The sequence below is a fragment of the Haematobia irritans genome, chromosome 3 (assembly GCF_050003625.1).
Source record: "Haematobia irritans isolate KBUSLIRL chromosome 3, ASM5000362v1, whole genome shotgun sequence".
NCBI lineage: Eukaryota > Metazoa > Arthropoda > Insecta > Diptera > Muscidae > Haematobia > Haematobia irritans.
The window spans coordinates 22865702-22877319 of NC_134399.1; the positions used below are offsets into that span (position 1 = coordinate 22865702).

Genomic DNA, 11618 nt, shown 5'->3' on the forward strand with positions numbered 1-11618 from the left:
CATCAAAGAGCTCTACTCAATTCTATAATTTTTCTAAAGAAATTCTTCTTCTAAAATCTATAGATTTTAACTTAAATTGCTTTACGAAATTTATTTCGATATTATTACATCAAAATTTTGCTCTCCTACCTGGAAATACTTCTCTCTCATTGCCGATCAATGGAAAGAGGCCTTCTCCTTATAACCCTATCCAAAGAGAAGATTATTCTCTTACAACCTTATATAAGGTTACCGTAGAAAAGTTATTTTTATTTTTTGTGAGAGGCTGTAATTGAACCCATTATCCTCCGTATTCAAGGCGGTCATACTATCCATTGATCCATAGACTAATTTTGTTTATGTGCAATGAAATTCCGAAAGAATCTTCAATTCAATGCATTTGATTAGTAAAGAAAGTGCAATGACAATTGGATTTTTTTATTCACATTAATTTATGCAACCACAATTGTATGTAATTATTATGTGGTTGTTATCCACAAAAGGAAACCAAGAAAAACTGTAAGCTTTCTTTATACAATCAACTGCGATTTCTCAGACTTGTTATACAATTAAAAGACTGTAGAGAAGAGAGTAGAGTGCATAATTGATTTTTTTATTTGCATTATATTTCTCCTTATTAAGAGTATGAGTTTAGTTTTTAATCGATCATTAAACGTTTTGTTTACCTTTTAAAAAATTCTCCTTAACACCAACACAAATAAATATAAGCCTAGCTTTACCAGAAACAACAAAACGTGTCTACCATACAACCCCGCCGCCTAAGTAGTTCAATTTAAGCTTAGTTCGTTTTTTGCCAATAATCTCTCTCTCTCATATCTCATTGTATTGATTTTTTGCTTTCTCTTTCGCTCTATCGATAATTTACCTTACGGTATATGAGTGAGTGAGTGTGTCTGTGTTTATGGCTTTTTGGTGTTCAATCACACTCGTTGTTCTTCGGTTTCTGAAGAGTGTTTTTTTATTGTTTTAATTTCTGTTCATCATACCTTTAACGTTCATTCAACTTCTTGTTGCTGTTGTTGGGCTGCTGGCAGAGTTTATTCAATAACGTTGACGCAAACAAAAGCAGCATTTTGATATTTGGGTATTATTACCCATATTTAAAGTGGTTGGTTGTTACTATTGCCACAGTCTAGCTCTGCTGTCGCTGCTAATGCTGCCTCTGCTTTGTATCGGTAGTTTTATTTAGTGTATGGTCGTCGTCGTATTCGTGTGGATTTTTGGTCTTGTTTATGTCGTTTGGTGTTGTTGTAATTAGTGTATTGTTGCTATTTCTTCTTCTTGGTACAAATCAAGCTGCTCTTTTGAAACCATACAAAACTACGATCATCAGTTGTTACTGGAACGTTACGCTGAAGACGTCATCACATTAAATTAAAAGCGGAGAGCCGTGCGCGCGCGTGAATTAATTTAAAAAAAATCAAAAGAAGAAACATCATTTTTTTCGTTGAATTGTACAAAAGTAGATTTTGTTGTGTTATTGTCATTTGAGGTCGTTCGTTCGTTCGTGTGTGTGTTTTATTATTTTTGGTTTTTATTATAACTGATGTTGTTGTTGTTGCTATTGTTGCTCTGTTATTATTTAATTGTGTTTAATTTATATGAAAAATAAAAAATCTCACACTTTTGGGTGCCCATGGACTGGCTCCATGTGTCCACACATTATACGAAGAAAAAACAACAACAACAAAATGTGAGTGAGTGAATGAATAAATAAATAAATGAATCTAGGCAATGAATTGTGCTTAAATGAAAGCTAGTAGATTCCCGTAGTGCCAAGTCTGTCAACCAGACAGCTAGACATACGGACGGACGGGCTAACTAACAACCAGCCACCACCATCTAACCTACCTAGCAAGTAGATCGACCCCCAGTATCCATTGAGGTGTTGGCGCTTGATGTTGACTTGTTTTCTTTTTGTTTTGTTATTGTTGTTTTAATAGATATATATGAGAAAATTTGTTGTTGTTCAAAAAAAAAAACGTTAAAAAATGTGGTGTTGTCCATTTGCAGATACCTATAACGGCATAATACTGAAGTGAAAAATGTCAGCAACATTGATTTAATGAAACGCCGAGAGATAGTCACTCGCTCTCGCTACAAGAAAATTCCAAAGTGAAAGTTCGTTATTGATTTTTTGCCGGAAACCGGATATTCAAAATGCTGAAAGCCCATCATACCACACATACAATGAGCAAACATCAAGCCGTTATGGATCCAAATAGTCCTCAAGCCATACTGCACAAGGCTTTGCAACAGCCTCTACTGTTGGCCCCACCACCCACACCAACAAATAGGCAACGTGACTCTTCACCTCTATTGAATATCCAGCCTAATCCTTCGGGTATGGAGGATTTTACAGCTGATCCAAATTCACCCAATTTTCCAGATCATTTGGGATGTGGGGAAGTTTTCACTTGGCATTGTGAGGGTGAATTCTATGCTGTGGAATGTCGTCTTTGTGATGATCATCCCTTGTGTCCACTCTCGGAATTCCCTTTGCACATGGAGGCATGGCATACCGATTGGACAGGCAAACTCACCATTGATGGCGAAGATATGGATGAGGATGACGATGAAGATGATCAAAATGATTTATATCATGTCTTGGCTTTGTCGCCGCAGAACAATGAAGATAGTGGCCTTTGTGACTATGATCATGATGAACTGGAGGCAAGTTACGAAAAAAATGCTCAATATTTGTCGCCATCATCTTCGCAGCAAATGTTTGAGGAAGACGAAGATGAACTCGAACCATTCCAGCAAGCATTGATTGAGCAAGAAAATAATATCGATAATACGCAGGTTAATGAAGAAAACGACCACGACGACGGCGGCAACGTAATTAGTAACAATCAAGCAAACGACGAAGAGGAAATGGTGGAGAAAGAGGAAAGGGAAGTGATGACAGAAGGTGACGATGAGACTTTAGCAACAACGGTACTCTTGGCTTCAGACAGCCCCAAAAACACCAGCATCCCAATTCAAGATATAAACAAACAACAACAACAGCTACAACATAATCAAAAATCAAAACAATACGAAGTCATCTGTGCCAGTAGCAGTAGCAGTGGAAGCAGAGCTGAAGGCAGAGAACATGAGTTCGTCGCAACTCTACGAAACTCAAACGAATCAAAACTCTCATCAAGAGGTGAAGAGAGCAAAGAAGAGCCTCAGCAAAGAGAGAATACAGTTATGGGAGATTTAAGAGAATTTACATTCAATGAATATGAGTTCAATGAGAGCTCAATGGACTCCAATACCAAGGCATGCGAACCGCTGCAGCAACAATTCGAATTAACAGCAAAAGAAATATCAATTGATCATGAAACCACTAAAGTTCCCAAGAATTGTTGTTGGCCCAAAGAAAGTTGTGAAAAACAAGAAATTCAACAATCCTCCACCAGCTTACAGAAGTCAGCGACGGCAGGTGAAATTGACGAGCCAGACTTTGAACAGCCACAAGAAACGAACATTACTTCAAATTATCCAGAAGACAATAGCAAATTAGTTAAGACAAGTCCAGTGATTGAAATCACTAATGTGGAAATTTTAAATGTCAACAATCAAACAAGCGTTCAAATAATGGCGCCCAACGTAGAGAATTGTATGAGTAATGAGGATTCACCACAGCTTCGCAAAAGAAAAAGACTGGGGGGAAAGTCTATAGAAAAATCTGGAGAATCTACAACAATTGCGCGAGGAAAATTTTTAAAATCATATAAAAAATTCCTTGAAAAGTCTGAAACTGAAAATGATAAAGATGAGAGTGAATTAACAGAAGAAGATATTACACCGTCTAGTTCGCCCATTCATGAAATGAATGTAGAACCTAAAAGGCGTCGTATTTATTCCAGAGCCTGTAAGAAATCCCCTACAAATTCTCTGTCTAGTGAATCATATGACTGTCCATCACCATCTTTAGCACCATCATCTCCAGCAAGAACTTGCGATAGTAATACTTTTGTAACACCTCCTGCCCAGTGTGAACAATCCCACACACCTATGTCATCACCCCAAAGTGATAAGTCTAGTAAAATACGTTACTTGGTTAAACAATGTGAACGTATTGCCCGGGAACATACCTCGTCAGCGTCATCAACTATTTCCTCAACATCGTATTCATCGAATTCCACTATAGGTCGTAGTAAACGCAATACCCGTCGCCGTCGTTCTTTGACACCAGTCGAAGTTTGCGATATACAACCCACCGTTCCGCTAAACGATCATATTCTTCCCATCTACGATGATGCCGGCAATATGTCACCCGAAATGCTTAGTGAACATTTGGAGTCATTGGCCTGCTCTCTATTGGATTATGATGATTTTCCCGATGATGATCGATCTATAGCCTCTACCAGTCTAACGGGAGAAAATATCATGGAATCGTCACCTTCCTCACCGGGGTCACCTAAAACCGAGGAGGAACATTTTGAATTCCATGAACCGCGAGAGAAGCTGAATAAGACGCATGTCTTGAAACTCATTGAGTTGTATAGGGAACATACACGGCTATGGGACCAAACGCATCGTGAGTTTTGCGAACCCCATTTGTGCCGTCAATCATGGCAGGACATCACTGAACGTTGGAATGAATTTTGCCGTCGGAAATTCCATATAACCGAGGTACGCATAAGAATTTCCACACTCTGTCAGAGATATCTAAAAGAAAGGGAACGTATCCAAAGGGAGGGTGAATTGGATGAGAGTGCCAAATTTCCTTACTATGAGCAAATGTCATTCTTGGAACAGCATCGTTCTTTGCAAAAACGTCGTGAGGTCTATGAGCAACAAAATGAAAAGATATTGGAAATATATCGAAAGTATTTGGTCCTATGGCATGTGCGTTGTTACAAAGTGCGCCAAGTTAAGGAGAGAACCAAGGCCTACCAGAGCATTAGTGCAGAGCTTAAAGATATTGGCATATTTCTTTCCTCCAGTGGGGTACAGAAACGTATTCGCTCCTTGAGGAAATGTTATCGTTTAGAGAAAATACGCCATCTACATGCCCAAGTGGAACGTATAACCTTCGAACCTACATTCAAGCACTATGAAAGAATGCAATTCCTCGATAAACATATTGATCCTTTCGTTTGTCGTATGTGTGGTAAAATCTTTGAAAGTTTATTCAGCTTTAAGGAACACATTGAGACCTACAATCATGGCAACATCCTAGAAGAGGAGGATGAAGATGAGCAAGAGGAAACTCTGGAAGCCAGCAGTACTCTGCCATTGGATAATAATGATGACACTGTGCTTTGTGGCACCAATGAGAAATTCGAGATAAGCATGAAAGCAAAAGATCAAAATTCCGTATCGGTTTTCATAAAACCCTTGAAAGTAGCCCAGGAAGTTGAAATAGCCACCAGCGGTGAAGGTGTAAATCGTGCCACAGCTGTAAATGGCTTGCCAATGGAAGATCAAATAATGGCCGAAATCATTGAAAATGTCTCTAATGAAGATGAGGAATTTGCTCCAAAAACTCTAGATACGGTATGTTGTGCCACTAAAAGAGTGTGAAGAGGCATACAACCATGTGGGAGGCTAAATTGTTTCTCTGTTAATCTTTTCTTGTAGTATCTGCATTCATGTGATAGCCCCGAAGATGTAACCATGTTTATCGATTCGACAAGTAGTAGTGCTACCACCATTGAATTCCCTTTGCAATCGGATGATGCCTCAAGTGTGAGAAGCTCAATAACATCGGCTACGGTAAGTAATTATGTAGTATATTTTATTTTTACTTGAAGACATTGTCCTAAACGCCCTGTTTATGTCTGTTAGGCACGTACATTGTATTGTCTATAACATAATGACATTCGCTTTAATGTCATATGATTGCCACCATGGAGCACGGAGGCGTGTTATTGTGGGTTTAATAAAAAGATTTAGAAAAGTCAATGTGTTATGTTTGGACTGAATGTCCTTGTTGAGGCGATAGAGGTGATTTATTTAGGATATGAGAGGGCGAAATTTATCGGTTCTCTCTCCTCTTAAGCGTAGCATGGTTCAAGAAATATCGAGTCTAGAAATCAAATTCCGAGGATTTTAGCTCCTTTCCACAGCCCTGATTCTATATCCGTTTTCATATTTTAATATATGAACTTGAAGAAGGTTGAACGAGATACCAAATAGCGTACTTTCTTTGCTAAAAAGGTACCAAAGTCGCGGCCACCACACTGATCTTAGTTTTTATGCCAACTTCATGCTTACTTCCTTCTTGATTGAGCACAAGACCTTTGTGGACGCCCTTGGCTTTTGAGTCCACCTAATGTAATATTCCTCCATCAATGCGTAATTTTGTCTATTTGGGGAGGAAGGGCTACACCAAGTTAATTGGTGATTTTGAGCAGAATTCGAGTCCAGAAGTCGAATTCTGAGGATTTTGGCTCTATTCCGCAGCCCTGATTCTGAGACTAAAAAAGTTACCAAAGATCCGGCCACCAAACTGTTGAATTTTATACCAACCTTGTCCTTATTTCCTTCTTGAATGAGCCCAAGATCACTGTGCAGTTACTTGGCCTTACTTCAAGGCTTTCATCCAATACTATAAAGAGCATAGGTTAGGTTGAAAATAGGATTCAGTTTGTCCTGTCTTATGTCGGCTGACATACACCTAAGCCAGTATTCGACTTGTTGTGCGCTCTAACATCTTCTTTCCATCGTATCCTTGATTTATTTCAGGAACTCTGTGTCTTTGTTTCCAGTCCCTCTTTCCCATTTGGGTCAGGTCCCGGATCACTTCTTCACCAATATGGTTAACTATTTGTCGAGTAAAGGAAGGACAGTGACAAAGGTAGTCACTCGCACTACTTGCACAATTAAGAGCAAAGATGTGCGCTTAATTCTAGTTACCCGGTTATTATCCCCATAGTTGTCTTGACTATCGTCCTGCTCTCCTTGAGTAGTTACCAAGTTTTTTTCTTATCTGCTTCACCCCATAGTATTATCGTCGCCCCTCCGACCATTGCATTGGTCCACACCGATTTATGTGTCTCCCGTGCCCATTCTCTCCCTGTTTCCGATCTGGCCAGGTCCCGAATACCTCCTCACCGATATTATTAACTCATTGTCAGCGCAGTGACAAAGGTAGTGCTCCAAGGTCTCGTCATCCTCAAAACTCGCCCTACATGCACCATCCTCTGCTGCTCCTATTCAGCATATATGTGCTCTCAATTCTAGTTGCCGGTTATTATTCCCATGGTCGTCCTACTCTTCTTGAGTTCTTGTCCATTTTTTCTTAACTGGGTCACCCCATTGTGTTTTCGTCGCCCTTCCGACCGTTGCATTGGTTCATTGGCTTTATGTGTCTACGTGTCCATTCATCGGCTCGTTGTGCGCTCTAAATTCTTCTTTCCATCGCAACCGTCTTTTATACCAGGAACTCTCGAGCCGCCAGTCCCTGTTTCACAGCTGGGCCAAGGCCCGAAACACCTCTTCACCGATATGGTTAACTCTTTGCCTAGTAAAAGTGTTCCAAAATCTGATTATTCTCCAAATAGGGCCTACATACACCATTCTCTGCGACTCCTATTCGCTACTGTACTCTCAATTCGAGGTGCCCGGTCATTATTCCTACGGGTCTTCTGACTGTCATCCTAGTCTTCTTGAGTAGTTTATTATCTGTGTCATCCCATAGTATTTTCTCTCTTCTGGCCGTTGCATTGGTCCCCATCTCTTTATCCGTACCTATTCATCGACTTGTTGTGCGTTCAAACTTCTTCTTCAACAACGTACTCCAGTCCCTTTTTTCCAAGCTAGACCAGGTCCCATCTTAACCGATATGGTTAGCTCTTTGCCTAGTAAAGGCAGAGGAGCCAAAGTCTCATCATCCTCAAAACACGTCCTTCATACTCCACGGTCCTCCTGTCCTCCTACTCTCCTCGGGCTATGCTATTTTTTTTTTTTAAATTAACGTATGTGTTGTTATATCGCGTGGAAGCTTCCGCATCGTGTGCCCGAAACACTTCCATTTTTTGTTCCATAATATTCAGATAAATTGGTTTACCGTTGTCTATAGTCAATCCGTTGTCTAGTGGCAATACGATATTTTTAGGCTCACTTAGACTATGCAGTCCATTGTAATACCATAGGTGGTGAACTGCTCTCTTCAAATTCGGGCCAAGTTTTATTACATCCCGTCTCCCAAATGACAATACCTGCACCGCTGGTACATGTTACTGGTCTCGCCGTTTGGTAGACGGGAGGCTACCGAACTAAACCCGACATGTTTACATCTATACCCTACCATTCGAAATTGAAAAATCCCACCCTCACTTTTATTATTAGCCTCAAAGTCGGGCCCAGTCTGTTTATATCCCATCTCCCAAATGTTGACACCTGTACATTTTACAGGTCTCGCTATTAGGAAGACGGGGGCCTACCGAACCGAACCCGATATGGTTATATGTATATCCCACCATAGGAAATTGAAAAACTTGACCATCACTTATATACATTTAATTTTATTTTCAGCGTCGAGAAGATCTCCCTAAGCTCGATGGACGTCGAAGACCGAATAGAACCAAAGCCTATGCCGAGGATGAAGAGGTAAATTATAAAATTTCATAAACCACTATTCAACATTCTAACGAATAACATTTTGTTTTCATCAAATAGTACCATTCAGGAGATGGTGATACACAATCGGCAAGATTATCTGATGAGGAGATACGCCTGATGATATCCATCTACCGTCGCTATCGCCAGCTATGGGATCCGAATCATTTGGATTATAACACCAGAAGTTTGAGACGTCAAGCTTGGTTTGCTTTAACCACCGAATTCAATAAAGCCATACATAGGAATTTCTCATGGCGATCTCTATACAGAAAGCTCATCGATTATGCCAAATATTATAAGAAACTAACAGCAGAGCAAAATCCCAATGATATTAAATGGGTATTCTATCAGGATCTTATGTTTTTGGATGATGTGGTAAGAATCGCGAATATGAGATATTTTTGAATTTGACATTTAATTTTTGATTTCTTTTGTAGATTGCTGTCAGCAATGAATTGGGAAGATCTATACACCAACGTAGTACTACATTGAAACTCATTGAAATCTACAGAGATCTTTCCCAGCTATGGAATATAAGAGATCCAGATTTTAATAAAAGGCCGGTGAAACAGCGCAATATAAACATCATGTGCAATCGTTTACAGGAGGAGACCAACAAGGATATAAATCCCGAGCGTATTAAAAATCGCATCATTGAGCTTCGCACGCAATATCGGGCGGAGAAAAAGAAACGCTTGCGTTGTCTGAACAATAAACAAAAGTTCTTCCCCGAATTTGAGTATTACGAGGAGTTCAGTTTCATCGATGCCCACATCGATCCATTTGAATGTGATATCTGTGGTGGAGATTTCAAGAGACTAACCGACTTCAACAATCATGTAAGAAAGGTTCATGAACCCAAGCGGCGAAGATTCCGTAATGCAAATACTGAGGTACCAGTTACCCAAAATCTAGACAATGTTTGCCATATATGCGGTGTTAAATTCAGCAATCGAGGAAATTTGGGCCACCATCTTTTAAGACACGAAGGCGTGCGGAATTTTGAATGTTCAATGTGCCCTAAGAAATTCTTCACCTCACATTCCCTTAAGATTCATGTAAGGACACATACCAAAGAATGTCCCTATATTTGTGAGAAATGTGGTCTATCCTTTGTGAATGCCTCTAAACTGAATCAGCATGTTCTAAGGCACACTGACAAGAAAAACTTCAAATGTGATCATTGTCCGAAGGCTTTCTTTACGGCTTTCGAAAGGGACCGTCATACGCGTTGGCATTTGAATATACGTGACAAAGATTGTCCCATATGTGGAAAGTCATTTGTCAAGGGTTCCTCCTATTATGCTCATTTAATGTTGCACAGTGATACCAAGAGATTTAAGTGTGATAAATGTGACATGAAATTTGCTCAATATGCCGGATTGTACAAACATAAAAAGAGATATCATAGCACGTAAGAAATCAAATCATAGAGAAAGATTGAGAGAAGAAGAAGAAGGGAGCAATGGACGAGGTGAGAAAGGCTCCTACAAAAATGTAGAACTGCAATAATCAAGAAAAAGAAAGAACGTTTACTATTCGTATATATATGAAGATTTGTTGTATAAATTATATATACGATTGAATTGATAACACGCTGTTCAGATTACAAGTTTATTTGTACAATAATGTCGCTATCCAACTTTTCGATAGAAATCCTAAATGTTGGTTAAATTTATGCGATCAATAATCATAGATTTTTAATTTCAACGATGGAAGAATATCAAAGCTTCTCTAAGTATGAAACGCCAGTCGTACCCGACTATAAAAAGGAAGACAAGAATCAGCCAGCACTCATTGATAAGATCGAAATCAGGGTGTTCTATCCTCCGTTCATACTGCAATTTTATTTTAGTGCAAATTTCGCTCGTAAAACACATGGCAACACTGATTTAAATCAATCGAAATCATTTTCATTCCAATCTGCGTTGCCATATGGTTCATTTAAAATCCCCAAAAAATAGTACAAATAATCAAAATAGATGGAGCTACCTAATCATTTAGAATAAATGTGTTAAATCGATCAATTTTCGAAAGTAAAAATATGGACTTTAAGATCCATAGTTTACCGAAAAAAATTGAGACTTCAAAATAGTATCGGTAACAAAACCACGGTTGCCACAGTTGGTAGAATTCTACCAAAAATGGTAAATTTTTTTAGTGTTTCGTAGATTGGTAGAATTCTTGATGGTTTGGTAGATTTTTCAAAAACATTCATCTCCAACTAAGAGGTACTTCAATTTTCTATAGAAATAAAATTTGAACAAAATTCAAAAAAAAAAATTTAAATAACCACAAAAATATGATTGAAAACTTCAAAGAAAGATTTTTTTAAATTTGGTAGATTTGTGGTAAAATTTGGAGAATATTTTACCAACAAATTTTATTTCTATAGAAGATTTTATCAAAATTTTAACTCAATAGAAAATTTTGTCAAAATTGTATCTCTATAGAAAATTTTGACAAAATTTTATCTTTTTAGAAAATTTTGGCAAAATCAAAATTATATCTCTATAGAAAATTTTGACAAAATTGTATCTCTTTAGAAAATTTTGACAAAATTTTATCTCTATAGAAAATTTTGTCAAAATAGTATCTCTATAGAAAATTTTGTCTAAATTTTATTTCTATAGAATAAGTTGTCAACATTTTCTATTGAAAAAATTTTTTCAAAATGTTTTCTCTATAGAAATTTTTCTCAAAATTTTATCTCTATAGAAAATTTTGTCAAAATTTTATGTCTATAAAAAATTGTATCAATATTTTATCTTTATAAAAAATTTTGACAAAATTTTATCTCTATAGAAAATTTTGTCTAAATTTAATTTCTATAGAAAATGTTGTCAACATTTTCTATTGAAAAAAATTTGTCAATTTTCGAAAGTAAAAATATGGACTTTAAGATCCATAGTTTACCGAAAAAAATTGAGACTTCAAAATAGTATCGGTAACAAAACCACGGTTGCCACAGTTGGTAGAATTCTACCAAAAATGGTAAATTTTTTTAGTGTTTCGTAGATTGGTAGAATTCTTGATGGTTTGGTAGATTTTTCAAA

At 37.8% G+C, this 11618-nt stretch overlaps 1 protein-coding gene across 1 annotated transcript; it reads left to right on the forward strand.

Annotated features, from left to right (window-relative positions):
* The first annotated feature begins 1303 nt into the window (after positions 1-1303).
* Positions 1304-10918, forward strand: LOC142229723 (uncharacterized). The gene is made up of 6 exons (XM_075300293.1): positions 1304-1693; positions 2014-5493; positions 5578-5712; positions 8476-8550; positions 8620-8937; positions 9000-10918. The coding sequence occupies exons 2-6, from the start codon at positions 2161-2163 to the stop codon at positions 9978-9980; spliced, it is 4842 nt and encodes a 1613-aa protein (XP_075156408.1). The 5' UTR covers positions 1304-1693; positions 2014-2160; the 3' UTR covers positions 9981-10918.
* Positions 10919-11618: the final 700 nt, after the last annotated feature.